This window comes from Nansenia antarctica (genome assembly GCF_963989245.1).
Source record: "Nansenia antarctica genome assembly, chromosome: 4".
In the NCBI taxonomy this organism is placed as follows: Eukaryota; Metazoa; Chordata; class Actinopteri; order Argentiniformes; family Microstomatidae; genus Nansenia; species Nansenia antarctica.
The window spans coordinates 7,834,149-7,859,111 of record NC_137689.1 but is presented as its reverse complement, the minus strand read 5'-3'; the positions used below and the strand labels follow the sequence as shown (position 1 = coordinate 7,859,111).

Here is a 24,963-nt window from a genome sequence, read left to right as displayed (position 1 = left end):
GAGGAGGGAGAGGAGGGAGGCTGAGGGAGACAGGAGGTAGAGGAGGGAGGCAGAGGAGGGAGAGGAGGGAGGCAGAGGGAGGCAGAGGAGGGAGAGAGAGGAGGGAGGGAGGCAGACAGAGGAGGGAGAGAGAGGAGGGAGACAGAGGAGGGAGACAGAGGAGGAAGAGGAGGGAGAGGAGGAAGAGGAGGGAGGCTGAGGGAGAGGAGGTAGAGGAGGGAGGCAGAGGAGGGAGAGGAGGGAGGCAGAGGAGAGAGAGGAGGGAGGCAGAGGAGGGAGAGGAGGGAGGGAGGCAGAGGAGAGAGAGGAGGGAGGCAGAGGAGGGAGAGGAGGGAGGTAGAGGAGGGAGAGGAGGGAGGTAGAGGAGGAAGGCAGGAGGGAGGCAGGAGGGAGACAGGAGGGAGACAGTAGGGAGACAGGAGAGAGGAGAGAGACAGAGGAGGGAGGTAGAGGAGAGAGACGGGGCCCAGCGAGCTGATTAACGAGCTTGGCCGGGCGGTGAGGCGGGCGCCTGGTTTCAAGCCTCCCCACCTGCTCAGTATGCAACCACCATACTGGCCCCGCTCCCTCCGCAATCACATCCTACTAAATCACCATGACCGGGGGGTCGTTATACAAGCCTCACTACATCCCTCCTCATGCCTCTCTCTCTCTCTCTTTCACTCTCTCTCTCTCTCTTTCTCTCTCTATCTCTCTTTCACTCTCTATATCTCTCTCTGTCTCTCTCTCTCTCTTTCTGTCTCTGTCTCTCTCCCACTCTCTATCTCTTATTTTACTCTCTCTATCGCTCTGTTTCTCTCTCTCTCTCTCTGATGTGTTATATCAGGTCGGTCAGGAGCGCCTTGCGAGAGGGAGAGAGGGAGAGAAAGAGAGAGAGAGAAAGAGAGAGAGAGACAGAGACAGAGACAGAGAGAGAGACAGACAGAGAGAGAGAGACAGACAGAGACAGAGACAGAGACAGAGAGAGAGAGAGAGAGACAGAGACAGAGAGAGAGACACAGAGAGAGAGAGAGAGAGAGAGAGAGAGAGAGAGAGAGAGAGAGAGTAGGAACACAAACATTGAGACAGGGGTCAAACAATATGCCTGGTGTTTGCATATACAATGTTCTTAAAGGTCACAACAGCTTATAATGAACATCGCTAACATTTGTGCTATAAGGCACGTACAGATGCTCAAAACCCGCTTATCTGGAGTTAGGCTGCCACCTAGTGTTTAGTTTTGGAAGTGAGAAACTAAAATACTGATGCAGTTACTCCTGACAGCAAGGGAAATCAAACAACAAAATTACATTTTGAAATATAAATCAGTGATTTCAATACAAAGACTCCCTCTGCTCTCCGTTTCATGGATAAAACACATGTGTGTTAAATGTTCTCATTATGACTAATGCTATTAAGCTACATTATGTTTAAACACAATTTATGACAATCACTGAAATGCAATTCCTACAACACAATGTTGTTTTCTACCAGTCAGAGTGTGTAGCCTTGTAAATGAAACCCTCCCTGCTCCGTGTGTCTTAGAGAAACCATCATATCACTTTGCATATCGATGACCGAAACGCAAAACCTCCTATCTGCAAAAATGTTCTGATTTGCGGTTTTCTCTGATAGGAGGTTTTGCGAAATGTGTATCTGGCCTGGTTGTGAGCTATGAACGGTCACACAGAATGGACACTGTCTTAGGTCACTGTCTAAGAGCTGCCCCCAATAATGTGACCTAGTTCTTCACGGGTCAGGCTCTCAGCTTGGTGCTAGGAAGGGTTAGGGTTGGGTTCTATAAAGGAGGCCCCCTAGGAGGGAGGGCCAGTAAGGCTCTGGCGCCTGCTCTCTATGTTCCCATACCCAAGTGTTCCAGTGGTCTTAAGGTGCGGCCTGGGGGAAAAAAGAAGAAGGGGATGCCCCTGGCAGGCTCAGTGGTGAGAACTGAGAGGAGGGCGGGTAGGGTGAGGTAGGATTGGACAGGTAGGGTAGGGTGAGGTAGGGTAGGGTGAGGTAGGGTAGGGTGAGGTAGGGTAGGGTGAGGTAGGGTGAGGTAGGGTAGGGTGAGGTAGGGTAGGGTGAGGTAGGATGGGACAGGTAGGTTGAGGTAGGGTAGGGTGAGGTAGGGTAGGGTAGGGTGAGGTACGGTAGGGTGAGGTAGGGTGAGGTAGGATGGGACAGGTAGGGTGAGGTAGGGTAGGGTAGGGTGAGGTAGGGTAGGGTGAGGTAGGGTAGGGTGAGGTAGGGTAGGGTGAGGTAGGATGGGACAGGTAGGGTAGGGTGAGGTAGGGTAGGGTGAGGTAGGGTAGGGTGAGGTAGGGTAGGGTGAGGTAGGATGGGACAGGTAGGGTAGGGTGAGGTAGGGTAGGGTGAGGTAGGGTAGGGTAGGGTGAGGTAGGGTAGGGTGAGGTAGGATGGGACAGGTAGGGTAGGGTGAGGTGAGGTAGTGTTGGGGTTAGTGTTAAGGTTAGTGTTGGGGTTGGGGTTAATGTTAGTGTTAGGGTTAGTGTTAAGGTTAGTGTTGGGGTTAGTGTTAGGGTTAGTGTTAAGGTTAGGGTTGATGTGTGGTGAGCACTCTGGCCCATGGTTACTCTGCATAGCCCAGGTGGAGCTGTATGTAACAGTGGAAAGGATGAGTGTCGATGCAAATTGATTGTAATTATGGGATGCGTTCGTAAATTCGATCTCTGAGAGTGCCGGAGCGCACACTGGGTGGGTTCAGCGTCATAAAGGGACTGAGTAATTTCATTGGACAAGAGGAAGTTCCATATTTCCAGAGAATTGCACCCACCACGTGGTACCTTTATCTTCCAGTAGGTGGCAGCAGAGCAACAAAAGAGTAGAGCCCCGTGATGATAATCTGTCTACCAGAAGGGAACCCGGGTAATATCTCTGTAACTGGGTCAGGAGGTAGTCAGTGTGAAACACAAAGGTACTCATTAGACGTTTAGCTTGATTAGCTTGACCTGAAATACAAAAACGGAGATGAATTGATTCGTGCTGTTGTTCTACCCATAATACGACCTGCAGGAACCAAGCTCACATCACAACCACACACCCACACCTCTAAGCACAGTCAGTCAATACCACTGACCCAGTTCTGGTCCAGGGAGGCAGCAGTTTAGGCCTGAGGAAGGTGATGTCATCATGCTAGCTGAACCGCCCGCCACGTTTGTGTGTAAATAGACTGTGTCCTCAAGAGCTCCTCTGAATATGCAACTAGCATATTCTAGTGTTTTTCGGTGTGTGTGTGTGTGTGTGTGTGTGTGTGTGTGTGTGTGCACGTGCGTAAGTGTGTGTGTGTGCGTAAGTGTGTGTGTGTGTGTGCGGCTAAGTGTGTGTGTGTGTGTGTGTGTGTGTGTGTGTGTGTGTGGGCGTCCGTGTGTGTGTATCTCTGTGTGTGGATATCTCTGTGTGTGTGTGGCCGCGCGTGCGTGAGTGTATATATATATATATATATATACTGTATGTGTGTGTGTGTGTGTGTGTGTGTATCTGTGTGTTCAGCCTCTCCGTCTTGAGGAAGTCAGAGAACTGGGACATCGTTCTAAGTAGAACACCAAACCCCCCCGCTGGGCCTCCGCCACCTCCTCCGTCCCGCGCACGTCCACGCCGTGCACGTGCACGTGGCTTCTTCTGTCTGTATCTCTGTGTGTGTGTGTGCGTGTCTCCGTCCTCCTCTTCCTCCTCTCCTCTATCGCCTCTCCTTCCCCGGCCGTATCCAAGATGTTGAGCCCCACGGACTCCAGCGAGCTGATGTACTACCTGACCTGTCTCTACAGGGAGCCCCGGAAGATGGTCCTGCTCAAGGGCACCACGGGCCTGGGCTTCAACATCGTGGGGGGGGAGGACGGCGAGGGGATCTTCGTGTCGTTCATCCTGGCCGGGGGGCCGGCCGACCTGAGCGGAGAGCTGAGGAGGGGAGACCAGATCCTGTCGGTTAGTCCGCCTGTCATTTACCTGTTTTCATTGTACACTGAATTCTGGGTAATGTCGTTGTTTACATTTACAACATTTTTGGCATTTTAGCAGACGCCTTATTCCAAGGCGACTTACAATCGATACATTTGACTAAGGAAGTGAATCATCAATCCACCCGTTCTAGCAGGAAGAGTAATCTAGCTCAGGCCAGGGGCCACTGGCAGTCGTTGTGAAAAAGTCTTCCTGTCGCCTATCTCCACACACACACACTTGGGTAGTTTATGAAGAGTGTACTGGTGGTGACGTACTTAGCTGGACGTCCATACACACACACACACACATACACACACACCGTACAGTAGTGGCGTACATAGATATGTTTGTTTAGGTTAGGTTAGGTCACGTTACGAACATGTTTGGTTGGGAGTCGGTAGGTGTTGGTTTGTGTAGATGATGTACGTTCACTTATACATGCACACTTTTACACTCTCACACGTTAGTAATTGTAAACAAAATCTGGAAAGAATGACTGTTTTGAATGCACTGTAAGCAGTACAGTACAGTACAGTATGTAGGCCTGGAGGGTTCTCTCTGTCTTGTTGGACTAATCTGGGTATCAAGCTCCTACACATCTCCATATCTTAGTTCATTAAAACTTAAAGATGTTAGGTCTCAAACTGCCAACAAATTACCTACAAGTGTAAGCTAAGCTGTAGCTCATGGGCTTTACAGTATTATCAAATGACATCCCAAAAACTTTTTCTTGCTCACTTGCACTATCGTGGACTTTTGTGACAGCAGCTGGTGAAAGCCAAACTAAAAAGCTAAAACATTGCAATGCAATGGATCCGGTGAGTAATCCTCCACTACTCTACACTAACTGGGTAGTAGTAGTGGGGGATTACTCACCGAATCCATTGCATTGCAATGTTTTGGTTCGACTAGCGAGTGTGTCGTTGATTTTCAACGACGTTGAGATTGATTGACATTTTTCAGAATAAAAGTCTGGACATTCGGTTGGTCGGTTGCCCCTTTCACCAGCGGACGTCACGTTTGTGTCAGGACGTAGCCTCCCTGTAGGAAGCCAGGGTTGCCAGATGGGAATGACAATTTACAGCCTAACCAGTCTAGAACAGCTAAATCCAGTAGCCCATTCGGCGGTAACCCGCCCCATCTGGCAACCCTGTAGGAGGCAGAAACACAGTAGTCTCACCTGGCAGTGCAGACTCTTATTCACACCAGCAGAGGGTACTTTTACTTTAAAGTCCTGAAAGCAAACTGGAACCCCCCCCCCCCATGCTCTTCTTAATCTGAACAAAATAAGAAACGAAAACAAATTCCCATTACGTCACACTAATGACACTGCTCTTATCCATAGAGCTCCTTATGGGGCGGCTGTGGCGCAGGAGGTCGAGCCGGCGTCTATTGATCGCAAGGTCGGCAGATCGGCGGTTCGAGCCCCGGCTAGGCCACATGTCGAAGTGTCCTTGGGCAAGACACTGAACCCCCAAATTGCTCCCAATTAGTGGGCCTTGCATGGTGCCTTGCATGGTAGCTTGCCGCCATTGGTATGTGAATGTGTGTGTGAATGTGTGAATGAGAGGCCGTTGTAAAGTGCTTTGGAATAAGGCGCTATATAAGTCAGTCCATTTTATTATATTTTTTTTTTTTTTTTTTATCCAGGGTGACATTGCAATCAATCCATTTTAACAAGGCAGGCCACACAATAGCATAGGATGGAGCATCATACAATGCGTCGATGACCATTTTCTCCTCAACTTCAACCTCTTTGGAGCAGTACGCCCTCCACGTCTGATGAAGTAGCAGTGACCGCTGTCTTAGTTAGTTCATTACTGCCACCTTGTAACCCGCGCGCAGCGGGTCCTTAAATGACTCTGGTCGCCTTTGCCTGATTAAAACCCTGGTGTCAGACTGTGGGTGTGGAGGTGGAAGGGGTACAACCAGCCTGCCTCCCCTGACCCCTGGAGCCTTGACGACGGAGGCGGTTACGCCACGTTTCTGCTCCTGGCCTGATTTTCACGTCTAAGAATAACTCTCAGCTCACTCTCCCTTTCTCTCGGCCACGCGCTCCTTCTCTCTCTCTCTCTCTCTCTTTCTTGCCTCGGAGCGGTGATCACAAAGGCACGAACACACGCGCACACGCGCGAGCACGCACACACACACACACACACACACACACACAGACAGACGCGCGCGCACACACACACACACACACACACACACAAGCATGCATTGTCTTGGGTAGATATACTATACATGTATATTAATTAATGTGATATTACATGAACAATTGATACATTTAGAAGTGATGTATTAACATATCATAAGTAGTTTATAAGTAGACTTCAGAATCTCACCAAAGTGTCCACTTCTTTACTCACAATCAGATGTAAAAAGAATGATTGCAGAGATGTGTGTGTGTGTGTGTGTGTGTGTGTGTGTGTGTGTGTGTATGTATGTATGTATGTATGTATATGTGTGTGAACTGAACTCACTGAACACTTTAGTAGGAACACCAGTACACCTTCTCATTCATTCAGGTGGTGTCATGGTGTGGGGGATGTTTTCTTGGCACTTTTTAAGCCCGTTAATACCAATGAATCATCACTTGAACCATGTCACAAAGCAAAAGTCTCAAACTGTGTGTGTTCTGTCTCTGTGTGGGGTCAAGGCAGTGAGGTGTGTGTGTGTGTGTGTGTGTGTGTGTGTGTGTGTGTGTGTGTGTGTGTGTGTGTGTGTGTGTGTGTGTGTGCTGTCTCTGTATGGGGTCAAGACAGTGAGGTGTGTGTGTGTGTGTGTGTGTGTGTTCTGTCTCTGTGTTGGATCAAGGCAGTGAGGTGTGTGTGTGTTCTGTCTCTGAGGTGTGTGTTCGTTGTGTCTCTGCAGGTGAACGGCATCGACCTGCGCGGGGCGACCCACGAGCAGGCGGCAGCGGCGTTGAAAGGGGCGGGCCAGACCGTCACCATCATCGCCCAGTACCGGCCGGAGGGTGAGTGTCAGTCAGCCGGAACAGCCTATCACCAAGATGGCCGTCACATGGTGGCAGAACACACACTGGGCTGACCCCGTTCCTTTGGGCAGAAAGAGTTTATAGAATTTCACACAGACATCATTCGACACGATGCATTCAACCCACAAGAGACGTTTTTTCGCTTTTTTTTTTCTGGCTCAGCTCCCACCTGCAAGCTCTTAGGAACCGCCAGTGTGTTCATTGCCCGTAGTGGATCGGTCAGTGCGTTGCCCGTAGTCGTGGGTTGTTTGTGATCGGTGTTCCAGAACATGCCGTGTCAGATTAGGGTCAGGAATGTCAGTTATTGGCAGCAGCAGAACTTCAGGGGCTTGACTGTAGTGAGTCATGGGTCCTGTGTGTTTTCAGAAAGCTGTAGAGGTGCACTGTGGGTAGATTGCCTTGTCTTGGGCCGAATAATCAAGAGAGAGTATGGTGGCATGGGGCTTTGCTCCCTAGGATTGGCTTTGGGAGGTTAGCCCTGTACGTGAACATCAACCTTAGACTAGCTCACAAGGCTTTGTTAGGCTTTAAGGCACTTCTTGATCAGGGACGGTGTCATGTTAAACTGTTGCTTAAGGTCACTGCAGACTAAGTGGAATGCAGCCGGCTGTAGGGCTTGTTTGGCAGAACCCTGAGCGTCCCAAGAGTTTCTGCCTGGCTGTTCTGTAGGCTTGTTCTGGTTCCTTGCGTGGGCTAACATTTTGGTGATCCTCATATCGCGTTTTGGTATCCTTGCAGCCCCATGTAATTACAGTATATACTCTGAACACTGAAGTCAACAGATATGGAGATACAGTGCCTTCGGAAAGTATTCAGAACTCTTCACTTTTTCCACATTTTTGTTGTGTTATATAAGTTAAAAGAATTTGCCATCAGTCCACACACACAATACCCCCAGAATTACAAAGCAAAAACACGCTTTTAGAAATTTCAGTCAAGTTATTAAAATTTGAATACAGAAATACCTCACTTTGCAATGACAAAATGTAATCAACAAATCACTCAATAAGTTGAATCGAGTCCATCTTTCCGCAACGATAATAGTTCATGTAATCTTGGAATGAATATTTCGTTTGTAGGGTCTCTGATTTGAATCATTGTGCAATTGTTGATGACATTTTTTGCATTGGTATTGTATGTGGAGTGGATTTATTTATGTCAAATGATTTTTAATTTAATACATTTTAAACTTAGTCTAAAACAAAACAAAATGTGGGCCCGAATAGTTTTCGAAGGCATTCCATTACACACTGAGTAATTTAACAACAACCCAGTAAATTCATGACTGGCCCTCTGGCGCCCCCCCATGGCTGACCCTGACGCCCTCTCTCTCTTCTCACCCGTCAGAACTTGCTCTGTGCTCCCCACACCGGGCCCCGTCGCCAGCACCAGGTTTGTGCCATGTGATCAGCACCCGGGGTCAAAGTTGAGCCTCAATCTGGCCCCAGGGGCAGCTCTGAACATGGGCGGTCCTCGGGGGGGGGGGGGGGGGGGGGCAGGGGGGGCACTGGAGTGTGTGTTATCACTGGCAGTCCACTTTACCCCCACGTGTTGTTAACAGGCACTCACTTCCCCTGGCATCTTTCACGCACCCCTCATCATGTCTCCCACCCCCCCCTCCCCTACCTGTGGAGATGTAAACACACAACCCCCCCCCCACTCCCCTCTCCCACAAAAAGCACATCTAACTGCTTGAGCTTACAGGGGTCTATAACCAGATATGACATGGTTCAGTACAACATGGTTAAAGTAGGTTAACGACGTTAGGTTTCACGAAGGCACCCTGCACGCCTCTGCATGCGTAGAACATTCCTGCACCCCCCTACCCAGAGCACCCCCCTGCCCAGAGCACCCCCCTGCCCAGAGCACCCCCCTGCCCAGAGCACCCCCCTGCCCAGAGCACCCCCCTGTGTCTGGGCCTGGAATCAATGTCTACTGTGACTCTCCTGGCCGCAAGGCTTCATGGTCCCTCGTCTTCTGTTTTTCTCCCTATTCTGAGTAGTTTACTTTACTGGATTGTTGCCTTTCTTGCTTTTTGCATTTTCTACCCAAAATCTGAAAAGTTTGTTCCAGTTGTTTTATTTAAATGCGATATTTCCTTGGACATGTGTTGTGTCTACACAGTTTCAGTGTGCCAGAATACGTTTTCAATTCAATTCAAACAACTTTATTAGTCTCACTAGGGGAACATTAGTTTAGAGCAGCATGTTCACAGACATAAAAACTAAAAACAACAACAACAACAAGTGCACCAGGAGCTAAGAAGATCATTGGGTATCTCATCTGAAAATCACATCGATCATGACACAAGAATATTCCGAAGGGAAGACAGGCACCTAGCCAACTTAATTTATATGTTTGTACTTGACTAGTTATTTTTTTTATAGCAATACTGTAACAAGTAACAACAACAACAACAACAACAACAACTCAAAAACAATAACTAATTTCCATCCTCCGTCAATTTTTGAGAGGATCTCTCGGAATGATTAAATGATTATCATATGACCCTCAACTGTAAACGCAGGAGGAAAAGTGCTCTCGCTAGTGTATCATTGATAACTATGTCTGTCTACGTCTATACATACAGTACAGAACCTCTATGGAAATGGTAAATCATTCACACATTCACACACCAATGGCGGCCAAGCTACCATGCAAGGTGCCGGTCCGCTCATTGGGAGCAATTTGGGGTTCAGTGTCTTTCCCAAGGACACCTCGACATGTGGCCCAATCCGGGGTTTGAACCGCCGATCTGCCGACCTTGCGATCATTAGACGGAGGCTCTACCTCCTGCTCCACAGTCTCTACCTCCACCAGCCTCTACCTCCTGAGACACAGCCTCTACCTCCACCAGCCTCTACCTCCTGAGCCACAGCCTCTACCTCCACCAGCCTCTACCTCCTGAGCCACAGCCTCTACCTCCACCAGCCTCTACCTCCTGAGCCACAGCCTCTACCTCCACCAGCCTCTACCTCCTGAGCCACAGCCTCTACCTCCACCAGCCTCTACCTCCTGAGACACAGCCTCTACCTCCACTAGCCTCTACCTCCTGAGCCACAGCCTCTACCTCCTGAGCCACAGCCTCTACCTCCACCAGCCTCTACCTCCTGAGCCACAGCCTCTACCTCCACCAGCCTCTACCTCCACCAGCCTCTACCTCCACCTGCCTCTACCTCCACCAGCCTCTACCTCCACCAGCCTCTACCTCCACCAGCCTCTACCTCCACCAGCTTCTACCTCCTGAGCCACAGCCTCTACCTCAACTAGCCTCTACCTCCTGAGCCACAGCCTCTACCTCCTGAGCCACAGCCTCTACCTCCACTAGCCTCTATCTCCTCCAGCCTCTACCTCCACCAGCCTCTACCTCCTGCTCCATAGCCGGCCCTTGTCTATGTAGGACAGGCAGAGGGGCAGGGGGCTTCATGCAGTCTGTCCCTGAGAATGGGTGCCAGGCTGGTGTCCCTCTTTTGAAACTGGACTAAGGCCCTGTGTCCCTGTGTGTGTATGTGTCCGTGTGTGTCTGTGTCTGTGTCTGGGTGGGTGGGGGTGGGTAGGTGTGTGTGTGTGTGTGTGTGTGTGTGTGTGTGTGTGTGTGTCTGTGTGTGTCTGCGTCTGTGTGTGTAGTGTGTGTCGTTGTGTCTGTGTCCGTGTGTGTGGCTGACCCATATGGGACCATATGGGCAGTTAGACAGGGTTAGTGGTTGTGTGTGTGTGCATTAACTTACTTTTTATTAATAACAAATAAAAACAATGATGAGAACAACAAAGGAAACTACCATCCAGAGACTCAGATGTCATTTCAAATGCTTTTTTAATAAACAAAAAGCTAGGCATCACTGGGAGAGATCCTCTCCATGTGGTATCTTGGCTGTCATGAAGTTTCGCCTGCCAGTACTGTAGACACAAAGACGCACACAACCTGACTTGTCTAGTTGATGTCAGTTAGCCTAACTGCTCAGTTAGCCTAGCCAGTAAGCCTAACCTCCTCAAGACCCCCAGGACCAAGCTCCGCACCATGGGAGATCGGGCCTTCTGCTCGGCTGCTCCCAGGCTGTGGAATGCTCTCCCTGACAACCTAAGGGCACCACAGTCTGTGGATGCTTTTAAACGAGGCCTTAAAACCCACTTTTTTAATAGAGCCTTTTTTTAGCCTTTTAATTGAAAATGTGATTTCTTATGTAAAGTGCTTTTATAAATAAAATGTATTATTATTATTATTATTATAACCGCTCAGTCAACCCAGTTGATGTCAGTTAGCCTAACCGCAGCTGGCAGCTCATCTCTGTGAAGGTTCACCGGAGAGAGAACGGAGCAAAAAAAGCCTTCAGCATTTTAACACAGACATAAACACCTCTTCGTGCTACGGTGACACTAAAGACCTGACAGTATTTTAGCAAGATGGCGTACAATATGTCTGTTTATGCATATCCCTCTCTCTGTGCATTTTGCATTTTGTCTTCAAACGTTAAATCCAATCCACAGTCTCAGTGGGAGCTGATTATCAGTAAATAAATTCGAAATGCGAGCTCAGCAAATCACAAATTTCACTCGTCTCTCGTGGAAATACGCAACAACAATGACTGCTACCCTTCGAAGCGACAGTACTTACTTCAACACAGTGGAGCGGGAGAGGCCATGGTGGATACAGTCTGTGTGGCTGTACAACCCAGCCCCCTGGAGCCCATGGATGGATAACATCAGGCTGAGATTGGTTTGTCTGCTGGAGGGAGCAAGGCCAAGCAAGATGGATAACCGCGGCTGTTATCCCCTAGCTGTCTCTCCCAGGTCTCAGAGAACAACGGACCGCCACCTCACCTCTCTAATCCCTGCGACCCGCTTCACAACGCCTCATTACTCCACCAGAACCAGCTGAGGCAGGAGTAAAAATGTTAGTCATTAAATATGATCGATCAGCGTACTTTGTGCCGAACAGAAATACTGTCCCGAGAAAAGTGTAGCTTTGCAGAAGTGTACAGAGGGTATGCGACTATCCAGTGGTGCTACCTCAGACACACGGTAATGGGGCGTTGCATCGATCCATGAGGGGTCCAGTGCAGAAACCACAGAGTTGCAGTTCTAGGTCCCGGGTTCTTAACGAGCTCTGCCTCACCCCTGGATGGATGGTCTCTCCATGGAGGCTTTAACACTAGAACAGCCGTGCCTTTTTACCTACTAAAAGAGCTGTCTCAATTACAATGTTCAAGGTGCTATTTACACACAACGACCACTAGTTGGCCGTCTTGTAAATTAGCCTGCTTCCTCCACAGAAAAACTGCAAAATAGCTTTATACTAGCTTATCCTGATGTGATTTTGAAAATGTAAGGATACTGGGTGGTGGAACGCACATATCTAGGAAAAGTCATGAAAGGAGGGTCCTGAAATTTTATTGAGTGCAAAGATATAACATTTTTCTTTACTCACAGGGGTCAAATGATCCCTCATGGCTGTTCTTACAAGCTCTGTCTCACCCCTGGATGGATGGTCTCTCTTCATGGAGGCTTTTGTTGTGGACCACAAGCGGCAAATGGCTGCCAGGGGGGTATTCCATCAACGTCGCTAAAGGAAAATCCAGGCTTATTTTGATAAGTCTCGTGAGACTTATCAAAAAAAGGATGGCTTTTTTTATTTATAAATCTTGTGGGATTTATCGAAATAAGTCTGGATTGTCCTTTAGCGACGTTGATGGAATACCCCCCTGGACTGCTGCCTGCCGGCTACTCCACACTCACGCACATACACACACACACACCCACACTCATCCTCTCCCCTATCCCTCCTTCAAGCAGCCTCCTTCCATCCCCACAGCCCTGCTCAGGGACTGTGTGTGTGTGTGTGTGTGTGTGTGTGTGTGTGTGTGTGTGTGTGTGCGCGCGCGCGCGCGTGTGTGTGTGCGTGTGTGTTCCTGCTGTATCCAGGCCAACAGGAGGCAGGGAGGTAGCCAAGTGTGTGAGAGAAAGACAAATGTTGTAGTGACGACATTGGAAGGAGGATAGCAGAGCAGAGAACACACAGCTAGGTGTGTGTGTGTGTGTGTGTGTGTGTGTGTGTGTGTGTGAGAGAGAGAGAGAGAGGACGAGAGAGAGAGAGAGAGAGAGAGAGAGAGGGCGAGAGAGAATTAAGTAATTTTTGCTTTGTTTTCTTCAGCAAAGTCACATCTCTTCTGTAGGAAGTTAAGCAGGTTTTTAGGCCTCCTACTTCCACATCATTCCAGTACCAGCTGTTGTGGGTTTGCTTTCTAGGGGACTCCATCTTAAATCACATGTGTAAAACTTGAGGCCCGCGGGCCTTGTAAAGGATATTCATTTGCTTATAATACAATTCTATGCCGCTTTACAGAAGTACAGTGTCCATAAACGACTTTGCCTAGCTAGGGCCAGCATAAGTGGCCTATGCAGTCTATGTGGTTACTTGCGGCCACAACCACTAGAGGGGGCTACACATTTGTGATGCACGTCGATATAACTCAAGCTCAACCATCCTTAAGACTTAAATGGTGCAAAACATGATCAGACAAATCCCCCTTTTGATGAATAATCATAAACAGTAGTATGAATATACATGAACAGTAGTATGAATATACATGAACAGTAGTATGAATATACATTAACAGTAGTATGAATATACATTAACAGTAGTATGAATATATACAAACAGAGTTATGAATATACACTTCTCTATCTCTCTCTCGCTCTCTCTCTCTCTCTCTGCACTAACAACACTATCCTCTAATGTGCCAAACAAAACTGAACATTTTCTCTCATTCAGCTGGCAGTTACAAAGTGTTTTTTAGTTTAGTTTGACTGTCTCCCCTTGAAGCGACAGCTCATCCAGCCCAGCCTGTGCTAACCTGCTCTGCCTCTCCGCCTCCCCCTGGGTTCTCAGCGGCGTGCCACTTCTCATGTCAATCTGACTGGGCAGAAATTGGTTTTCAGACGTTCCGTTTCAGGTGTTTTCTGTGGACGTTGTGTTGTGTAATGATGTGTTTCTTAGAGAAAACCACAGGCTTTTTGGACCAGAAATATCTCATCTGACTGCAGCGACGGTAATAATGATGGCTGCCGTGTGAAATGGGGAATTGTTGTGATTGTTTTGGTGCTGTGGGTGTGTTGGTGTTTCTGTACAAGCTGTGTCTGTAAGGACATGTTATTGTACTGTAATTAACACAGGGAGCAGTCTTCCTTTTCTTTGCTAATCCACACCGATAGGCATCATAAACCCAACGGATCCCCTCCCTCTCTCCTTTGGCGAAATACACTTCTACACGTACTGTGTTCAGAAGTACAAGTCGTCTGTGGCCTGGGGTGGTCCAGTGGTCTAGGGTCGGTCTGTCTGCAGTACACACACATCCCCATGTCGGCATGGTTCGAATCTGGCCCATGCCCTGCTGACATGCCCTCTCTCTCTCTCGCTCCATTCTTCTCCTTACTTTCCTGTCTGTCTTCAGTGGATCTGTCCAATAACTTGAAAAATATGAGTGGGACTGCCCCCACTCAGAAAATATAACTAACTCAACCTCCAGCCACAAATTTCACCATAACCTTTTCCAGAACAAATGTTTGTCATGAAACCACCAAACCATGTCTACAGAGGTTGTTATCGGGGGATGTTTACAGTGCTAAGCGGGGTCCTGGGTGTGGTCTTCTGTCTCCTGCAGAGTACGGACGCTTCGAGGCCAAGATCCACGACCTGAGAGAACAGATGATGAACCACAGCATGAGCTCCGGCTCTGGGTCGCTACGAACCAATCAGAAGCGGTCTCTCTATGTCAGGTGGGTGGTCTCCTAGCGACAGAATTATAACTTTGTTGATCCGTACCGTACCTGACCCACTAATAACCGTGGCTTTGTACCAGGTCTCGGGGGCATGGGGGGAGGGGGGTTAATATAATACCCGGTTCAGAATTTATCAGGTCAACTAATCCACACTGAACTTCATCCTGGAGGTACTCGGCTCTGTGCCCCCCTGTGTGAATGAGGTTTCGGACCCCTTCTCTGTTGACACTAGAACAGTCGTGCCTTTTTTTACTTACTATAAGAGCTGCCTCGGGGCCATAGTCCATGACCATAGTCTTTACAATGGTAAGCTGCTATTTACACACAACGACCACTAGTTGTCCATCTTGTAAATTAGCCTGCCTCCTACACAGAAAAACTGCGAAATAGCTTTATACTAGCTTATCCTGATGTGATTTTGAGTGTGTAAAATGTAAAGATACTGGGCGGTAGAACGCCATCGATTGATCGAGTGCAAAGACCTCCCCCCCCCCCCCTCCTCTCTCTGTGACCTGACAGGGCTCTGTTTACATTTTTGGCATTTAGCAGACGCCTTATTCCAAAGCGACTTACAATCAGTACATTTGACTAAGCAAGTGAATCATCAATCCACCAGTCGTAGCAGGAAGAGTAATCAAGCTCAGGCCAGCGGCCATTGGCAGTCTCTGTGATAGAAGGAAAACGTTATTTTTTATTTTTTATATAGACACTGGAGAACAGAGAAACAGTACAAGGGGGGCAGTAGAATTATTGGGGGGGACAGTAAAGGGGAAAAGCGGGTGTCTCAGGAGACGCAGTGCTGGGGGGTGGTAGATGTCTCAGGAGGAACAGTTAAGGTGTAACCTGAAGAGATGTTTGACCTCTCTCTTCCCCCCCCCAGGGCTCTGTTTGACCTCTCTCTTCCCCCCCCAGGGCTCTGTTTGACCTCTCTCCTCCCCCCCCAGGGCTCTGTTTGACCTCTCTCTTCCCCCACCAGGGCTCTGTTTGACTATGAGAAGGCCAAGGACAGCGGCCTCCCCAGCCAGGGCCTCAGCTTCAGGTACGGGGACATCCTCCACGTCATCAACGCCTCCGACGACGAGTGGTGGCAGGCCCGCAGGGTGACCCCCGACGGGGACAGCGAGGAGATGGGGGTCATCCCCAGCAAGAGACGGTGAGTGGCTGTGTCTGCTCAGGCACACAGAGCGCTGCGCTCACACCCCTCGGTCATTCTACACTGCCACCTCTCACACCGTATCAGCCAGGATCAAACGTGTCATTTTCTGTTAACTTCACCAGTTAACCCTCTCCCCCTCCCCTTCCCATGTGTCCCCATTGCACTACCTTAATTAGGCCCCTATACTTTCTTTTATTTACCTTTTTGTTTCTTTTTATTATTACTACTCGATCTTTTCGTTTGGTTTGTAAAGCGTCTTTGAGTGTCTAGAAAAGCGCTATATAAGTCTAATGTATTATTATTATTATTATTATTATTATTATTATTATGGGGCGCTTAGGTGGCGTAGTGGGTTAAGTATCGACCATGTGACTGCAGGGTTCCCGGTTCGATTCCGTCCGAGGACATATCCTGCATGTCATCCCTTCTCTCTCACTCACCCATCCTTCCTGTCAAAATCTCTACTATCTCTGTCAATAAAAAGAAAAATATGGGGGACTGCCCCACTCAGAAAAAAATAAAAAATATTATTATTATTATTATTATTATTATTGTTGATGTCCATGTGTCTGTTCTTGCTCTAGCAGGGTTGAGAGGAAAGAGCGTGCACGCCTAAAGACCGTCAAGTTCAACGCCAAACCAGGAACTATCGAGTCCAGAGGGGTAAGTAGCGCTACGACCAGATGCTGTTAGCGTTGGCAAGCAGACTTAACATTTGAAAGAAAACCAAACTGTTTTGCCAAATGGCAATACTAATGTGAATGGCCTTTATTTTTAATCGCATAAAAAGTAGCCTCTGGATCTTTGTGTTCAGCATGTAAGGACAATGTTAACCCTCTAACTGAGTCTAACTACCAGAACTCATTATCTCCTCTCCTCAACCTGTCATATCAGATTCGTCCTTCACATTAAGAGTGGGAGTGGTTGTTATTTACAACCAGTTACCTTGACGACCCCAGATCTCTGTGCCTGAGTGGTTGAGACACCGTCCTGAGACAGGGCCTCCCTCCCTGACATATCTCCCTCATAGATTTACTATCTTCTCAACCAACTTCTCATAATAGTGAAAATCCCACCACTCATCCGTGATCAGACTTTGCTGAGGTGCTGGAACTGAAGAGTCTCAATAGAGTGCAAAATAACAGCATCCGCACACTCAAACACTGAAAAGAAACATAGTTTATTGCAAGCTTTCGGTCATAGACCTTCTTCAGGCTTTATCTTCTCAACCGACTTCTCATTAAAGCAGAAGCCATTCTGTACCACCATACTTGCTTCATCCTCCTTGTTAATTCTGGACTTACAGCCAGCCTGTGTGTGTGTGTGTGTGTGTGTGTGTGTGTGTGTGTGTGTGTGTGTGTGTGTGTGTGTGTTATTCATTTGTTGTTAATGAATATTTATGACAACATTGTGTAAGAATTATAATTATAGCCGAAGTTACAGCAGAATGACAGTTGTAAATGTATTATTACCATTCATCATGATGGCGGTGAACTTTAAACTGAAGGGAAAATAAATTCACTGCACTCTTTTGGTGGTGCAAAAATATTTTCTTAAATGTTTCGGCAAATGACTCACTGGAGCAAGAATGTGTGGCTATCTCCTTATCTGTCGTGTTGCACAGTTAGCCCTTTAGTATGGTCCTCAGACGTGAGTCACACCTTAGTCACACACGTCCACAGATTCTCATTGGACACATTATTCCAACTGACATCATTTCTGTGTACAAGCTTTTTGTACCTTCACAACAATCTACAATATCTTTAAGGTCAACATACAGCAAGCTAGGCTCCTATCAGTCATTGCACTGTCCGCTTTCACCCCTCTCCCAACCCCCCCCCCCCCCCACACAGTTTAGACAATCTGCATGGTTGTTGTTATGGTTTGGACAATCGTTTGTGTTTAGGTCCCCTACCTGTTCCCTGCGCGCTCCCTCTCTCTCTCATAGCATGACCCTGGTACATTTCTTTTTGGTTTTGCATGGCATAAAAGGAATGGATATTTAAGAGCTTCTGTTTTCTACCAACACCTTTTGACATGTTATGTTATTTCATCCTGATTTTCAAGTATTTGAGAATGCCTCCGGTGCAATTGTGGGATGTGAACTAGTAATGACGCCAGATATTATTATTATTATATGATTATGTAACTCTGTATCAAACAGCCTCAAGGTCACCTTGCTTTAGACAAAGTCAGTTTGACGACAGCTAGTGTCTTTATGATTCAATAGCCTCTTTATGATACGGTCCATAAAAAAGACATTCATGGCAAATCAATCAAATTGTACAGTTTACAACTGGCCCCGCTGTAACACTAGAACAGCCGTGCCTATTTTACCTACTATAAGTGCCGCCTCTTTACAATGTTCAAGCCGCTATTTACACACAACAACCTCTAGTTGGCCGCTTAAAATTAGTAAATGAGTAAATTAGCCTGCTTCCTACACAGAAAAACAGCAAAATAGCTTTATAACTAGCTTATTCTGATGTGATTTTGAAAATGTAAGGATACTGGGTGGTAGAACGCACATATCTAGGAAAAGTCATGAAAGGAGGGTCCTGAAATTTGATCGAGTGCAAAGATATAACATTTTTTCTTTACTCACATGACCCCTCATGGCTGTTCTAGTGTTAAATGATTACTAAAAACAGTATTAGGAATGCGCTCCAAAGCGTCTGTGGTTGCTGGGCGGGCTATCTAACTACCTCACATCCCACATTATTGCACCCAGTTGTTGTGCCAGCATGATTGTGACAACAATTAGAGGTCCCTGTTTGCCCCCCCATGCTCTCTCTCCTCCACAGTCATTCAATGACAAGCGTAAAAAGAACAACTTCATCTTTACACGAAAGTTCCCATTCTACAAGAACCAGGACCTGGGTGAGCAGGATGGCAGTGATTCAGAGCGTAAGTAGATTCCAGAACACACACAGACACACAGACACACACAGAAACACACACACACTCACACACACAGGCACATATAGGCGACACACAGCTTTGTGTCCGAGATGTGTGCAGGGATATGGTTTGTTGGAGGCCTCGGTTCCCTGGCCAGTTTTTCCTCCTCCTCTCTTCCTCCTCTCTCCTCTCTCTGACCTCAGGTCAGGCTGGTCAGCTCAGGTCAGGAACAGTCGGCCTCGAGCGCTGGCCAATGATAATCTGATCTGAGCTGGGCTGGCCAATGATGATCTGAGCTGGGCTGGGCTGGCCAATGATGATCTGAGCTGGGCTGGCCAATGATGGTCTGAGCTGGGCTGGGCTGGCCAATGATGATCTGAGCTGGGCTGGGCTGGCCAATGATGGTCTGAGCTGGGCTGGGCTGGCCAATGATGATCTGAGCTGAGCTGGCCAATGATGGTCTGAGTTTCAGACATGGCAGGCTTCCCTCTTTAACACCACTCACCTCTTCCTTCCTCCTTTGCGTCTCTATTCCTCCTCCCCTCTTTCCCCCCCCGGCTCTCTTGGGACGGCCGTGTAGGACATCCCAGGGATAGGTGATGACGGTTATGGGACAAAGACGCTGAGTAAGTTGTTGTAGGAACGGTCTGCCCAGTCTGTCCCATCCAACCACCACCCCACCCTTTCCTGTCTTTCCAACGCATTTCCCCTTTTAATTATTTACATTTTTTTGACCCCCCCCCCCTGTCTCTTTCTATTTCGGTTGGTTGGTTTGCTTTGTTTTCTCTTTTTGACAGCTTGGTGCATGCAGTGACCGCTGAACATGTCTCACTCCGGTTTCCTGAACGTCCAGACTTGTGTCTCCTGTAACACCCCATCTCCCACTGTTGTTGTTGTTGTTGTTGTTGTTGTTGTTGTTGTTGTTGTTTGGAGAGATTGTTTGCATGATAACGAGAACAAACAACCGTGTCTGTGCTGGGAAAGACGTTGTTTCATGGCGTGCCCAGTGGCGTAGCGCAAAATCCCGGGGCCCCCCCGCAAGGTGGCGGCGGGGGCCCTTTCGCAACGGAGTAAAAAAAAAAAAAAAATGCGTTTTTTAGAGGCCGATGCGTTATTGACGTTGCGAAATTTCGCAATATGCACTCTACATTCTAAATGCTTGACTTAGCAAAAGGTACAAACAAGTGAGAGCAATAGCCTATAACTAAAACCAAATGGTAGACTACACCACATCAGTAGAATGTATTATAAGTAGAATAGTACAAGCTTTATTTATTTTAACAAAGTGTGGTGTGCACAGCAGTGTGATATCTGTAAACATATCTGTAGACTCTCCGCTAAGGGTTGCCAGATGGGATTGAGAATTTCCAACCTAATCAATCTAAAAACTTCTAAATCCACCAAAAACCAGCCAATCTGGCAACCCTGTCTCCGCTGCATCAGAGTCTACTTGTTGCGTAAAATTGGCCAGGGTTAGTCAAATCCTTTGTTGGACATCTCGTTTCTTAAGTCCTGGTATATTGTGGCATTTCTTTACTGTTTGCCATCTGGTCTAGGAATACCCAGGGAGACGCAGACAGCAGAAGTAGAATAGAATAGTAGAATAGAAAAAGAAACAGCTATATATAGCCTAACCATGCTGAATTATGTACCTGTATGATGCACTGACAGCCTGTGACTGTGAACCTGGCCGGACCCTGCCTTTCTGCCTGAGTTTGAGTATGATGCTGCCCAAATAAATGTTATTGTTTAGTGCTGTACGCTTTCGTGGTATTATATTGTGTGAATTATCATCTGTATGTTGTTTTTCTTTCACTCGACTAACCGCCGAGATAATACTTGAGACATGTACTTCCGTAAACATACATTTTTTATTGGATTTTTTTACAATATCGGACCGACAGTCCCACATATAGCGGCTATAATGTCCGAATAGAGAATCTATCACCACCTAAAGAATGCTTATTGTACTTTGTATTGTATTTTCGCTTGCTCATTTTCCTTGTGTCTCGCTGCCTACGTGTGACGTCAAAGTCATGTTGCTATTGGATACGGCTAACCATGTATATATTTTTTAATATAGGCCTATATATTAAAATTAAGGTTGACACAATGAAGGGCCACTTATTTTCTTTGTTTTATATATTTTTAAATTATAAAAAAAAAAAAAAATATGTGGATCCAATGTTAGGGGGCCCCCTAGTGGCGGGGGCCCCCCCGCGGTGCGTCGCTTGCGGGCCCGTCCGCTACGCCACTGGGCGTGCCTCTCTCTTGCCCCCCTTTCTGTAACAGACCGTTATGATCTATCTGAATGTGCTGCACACTTTGATGTCATCTGAATGTGATCCATATATCCCTTAAGACCCAGCATGCTGATGCATTCTTACAGTACTTTTCTGTTGTAAAGCCCAGTTCACTATCTAGGATTTGAAAACACCGGTCAGTTTTAGAACGTTGCAGAGAAAAAAAACTCGGCAGACATTCCAACGAATCTGGACGTTCTGCTGAGACCTATCGCTAAGCCACACCCCCTTTGAAAACTCAGACAAACAAACAACGCTTCACTGACAGTGACTGACTGACCGACCGTGACTGAATGACATTCAATGACTTACAATGGCGGGATTTGGCACATTTCTGATTTCTGATTTACCACAGCAAGTAATAGACATGTTTTTTTTAAAGATGACAAGAATATTTAGTCTAGAAGCTTTTCACCATCAGATATTAGCGAGTTGTTTGTCCAAGTTTTCTGCCTCTCGTGACTTTTGCTGTGATGTGATTGGACAATTTCTATTTTGGGGCGTGGCTTAGCGATAGGTCCATTCCACCTCTGCAGCTCGAGTTGCGTTGCGTTGTGAATGCTAGAGGTGAACTGGGCTTAAAGGTAACAACATCCTGGTCCGGGTTTCACAGACCAAACTTAAGCCGAAGAATCCTTGACTAAAAAGCCGTCGTCAATGGAGATTTGACATTGACAGTATGATTTGGTCCAAGACTTAGGCCTTGTCTGTGAAACCGACCACCTGTGCTCTATGCGGATGAGCTGTCTCTATGTTTGGTACATTGTTGAATCATATGGATGGAGTAGACCAGGCTTCCTGCTCCATGCTCCTTCACACTGATCTGGTGTTGTGGATTTGACTGATTCTTAGTAGATTGAGTAGAACTTATAAAGCACAAAGAGCTGAAATCAATTGACTCCAAAGAGGTCTTCTATGAAGCAAAATTACATGAGCGCAGAGAGAAAAAAGCAGTAAAAAACAGCTCCCTCCTGCGAGAGGAACACATATTTATAGTGGTCACTCCCACTTCGTGTCGTGCCTAACCACCCCGCTAGCTGTGCCGATATCCACGATATACCACGGCTTCTCGTTCCATAACGCTTAAATAGAGAAAATGTGTCTGTTCCAGTTGTATGTATTCCAGTTGTCAGGTGCAGTGAAGAATACTCACAAAGCAACATTCTCTAATCAGCCAAGAAGCAGAACAGCACAAAGTCACATTGCTGAATCTACCTTTGAAGTTTGTCTTATTCAATCAATATATACCTGTATCATATCTATCAGTTTTCTCATATCCATAAGTTATCAATAACTTAACCACAAATGCTTTAACGTCAGTATGGACTGTGAGTGTATTGGCAAGGGCATTGATTGCTAATACAACAACATTAATTATCACAGACACACAAATGTTTTTTGTTTGTTAGGCTAGTCGTTGGCAAAGCCCACCACGATATCTTAACCTTTTAGTTTGTGTGTGTTTCATGTCTCCAGGGAGTCAAGAGGAACTGATTCTCTCCTACGAGCCAGTCATTCGACAAGAGAGTAAGTACCCCTTCATTCTTCTATGGACTCATCAAGGTGGATTATGGCTTCCAACGAATCTGCAGTCAATATGCTTCAAATGTCTTTTAAATATGTAGCTATGGTTAGGCTACAGTGCACTTATCCACGAGTCAATCAATATTATTCATGTGTTACAGTTTTTTTTTTTTAAATGGAGAGGACGCTGGCGTTGCTTATTCGCCGCTTCTCCACCTGAAATCTAGGTGTAATTGCAGTATACAGAATAGATTGTCCTACAAAGACACAATTTAGTCATCTAAAAAATAATTAGACCCCTATACTTTCTTTTATTTATTTTTTGTTTCTTTTTATTATTACTACCCAATCTTTTCAGTTTGTAAAGCGTCTTTGAGTGTCTAGAAAAGCACTATATTAAGTCTAATGTATTATTATTATTATTATTATTATTATTATTACAGTCAATTACGCCAGACCCGTAATAATCCTTGGACCTATGAAGGACCGGATCAACGACGATCTGATATCAGAATTCCCTGACAAGTTTGGCTCCTGTGTTCCACGTGAGTACCCAACAACAACCCAGCGCTCTGGAGGAACCAGGGTTGAGTCCCAGGCGTCTGAGACGGCGGCCCTCTGCTCTCCTGTTCAACTTCAGTCAGGCTTCAAGTAGAGAGAATTTATTTAGTCATTTAACAATTCTAGAACCAAGCAAGACATCGGAGAACCTGTTTTTTTATTCATGTCTGGCTGAGTGGCCAGCAATACTACTTTTATAATGAATACTGTAAAAACAATGAATGCAAAAATGCAAGAGTACAAGCTTGGTGTTGGAGTTGGAGAACAAGCAGCATAATGTATAGCACTTTGAGCTGCAACGTTGTTATTATTATTATTATTATTATTATTATTATTATTATTATTATTATTATAGATACACAAGTGAAGGTGTTGTCTCAGGGTGCTAAAAGGCAGAGTAGTTGTGTGATGTCATGGTGTGTTGATGCAGCCTCAGAGATCAGACAGTTAGGGTCATGAACATGACGGCAGTCGGGTAAGTACTGTTCTGTAAACAGAAGATGTCAGTACATACACAGTGGCCCTGTGTCACCAACATGCCATTTGTGTTTTGATTTTGTTTTACAGTCCAGCAAACACTGGACCAATCCATTAGTTCATTTGTGTTGTGTTCACCCTTTTCCCTGACGTCTCACCTAACAACCTAACCTTTATATTGTTTGGGTTGTTTGGGCAAAATTGTGCTGCCCTCAAATATATTGTAGCCCAATATATTATTCCCATGTACAGTATAGTTTTAGACTCAATCCCAATAAGCAAATGTAGTACCCTGTGTCTTTTTTTGTGTGCTTTGCAGTTTGCACTAAATTGTCAGGACACTTTTTTCAAATAATGTGGGACAGTACACTAACACATATTTCACAATATATACACAATGTCTTTCAAGGTATTGTCCATAACTTCTGAGACATGTGAAACTGTTTCTGACTATACATCCCGATTACAAGCACAATATTGCAAGAATCCCATTCTGATTTTCAGCATACATACTGCATGTATACTGTGAATTCATTTGGGAAATACCACCGACGTTACAATGTGTGTAGTCTCTTTCCTCAGACATCGATCTCCTCCACCAGTGTTCATTTTGGCTTTTTAGTCGTTTAGTCTTTGGACGAAGACGCACATTGGTTTTAGTCACATTTAGTCATTTCTGTCCTTCTTGGTTTTTGTCTAGTTTTGGTTGACGAAGACTGAAGGCATTTTAATGTAGTTTTAGTACAAAAACTCCAAAAGATTTTAATCGAGTTTTCATCGATGACTAGGGGCGAGACTAAAATGTTTTGGAGCTTATGTAGACTGAAACTGCACTGGAATGTTTTCAGTTTTCGTCAACGGAAACTGGAATGGAACTAAAGGCCAATGCACACGGCGTGCGATTTTGTCGCACGACAACATTCGATTCTCAATTCACACCACCGAAGTGTGTGGGTGTGAATGGAGAATCGAATGTTGTCGTGCGACAATATCGCATCACATTGTGCATTAGGCTTTAGGATGTGACTGGGTGTGACAAGAACTGGTGTGCATCTTCGTCTAAAGACTAAGACTAAGTGACTAAAAAGCCTCCCAAAATGAACACTGTCCTTCACAGCCATACTGTAGACGTCCCTCTTTCATAGAAGTTCTCTCTAGTAATCATTTTTTATTTCGGTTGCCATTGTTCTGAACTTGATGGTTTTTGATTTACTTTTCCTTTCATGTCATCTTATTCTTTTAAAACCATATAAAGCGGCTAACAGTTCAGGGCACCAAGGTAAGTGAGCCACTTAGACGTTGGTCTAATGTAAAGTAGTGTAACCAGTGTG

The 24,963-nt window shown here is 46.3% G+C and overlaps 1 protein-coding gene across 4 annotated transcripts in view; it reads left to right on the top strand.

Moving 5' to 3' along the window:
• The window catches only part of dlg2 (discs, large homolog 2), a gene marked incomplete at both ends in the record, with an annotated part of 166,343 nt that overhangs the window by 138,605 nt on the left and 2,775 nt on the right, over positions 1 to 24,963 (top strand). For 3 of the 4 annotated variants that reach the window (XM_080530366.1, XM_080530365.1, XM_080530367.1), the window contains 8 exons: positions 3,765 to 3,921; positions 6,811 to 6,913; positions 14,593 to 14,707; positions 15,687 to 15,863; positions 16,454 to 16,529; positions 19,348 to 19,393; positions 22,547 to 22,597; positions 23,038 to 23,139. In XM_080530366.1, coding sequence (XP_080386492.1) covers positions 3,765 to 3,921; positions 6,811 to 6,913; positions 14,593 to 14,707; positions 15,687 to 15,863; positions 16,454 to 16,529; positions 19,348 to 19,393; positions 22,547 to 22,597; positions 23,038 to 23,139 — 827 coding nt within the window. Of the gene's footprint in view, positions 1 to 3,764; positions 3,922 to 6,810; positions 6,914 to 14,592; positions 14,708 to 15,686; positions 15,864 to 16,453; positions 16,530 to 18,670; positions 18,774 to 19,347; positions 19,394 to 22,546; positions 22,598 to 23,037; positions 23,140 to 24,963 lie in introns of all 4 variants that reach the window. The other variant, XM_080530364.1, reaches the window with a different exon arrangement.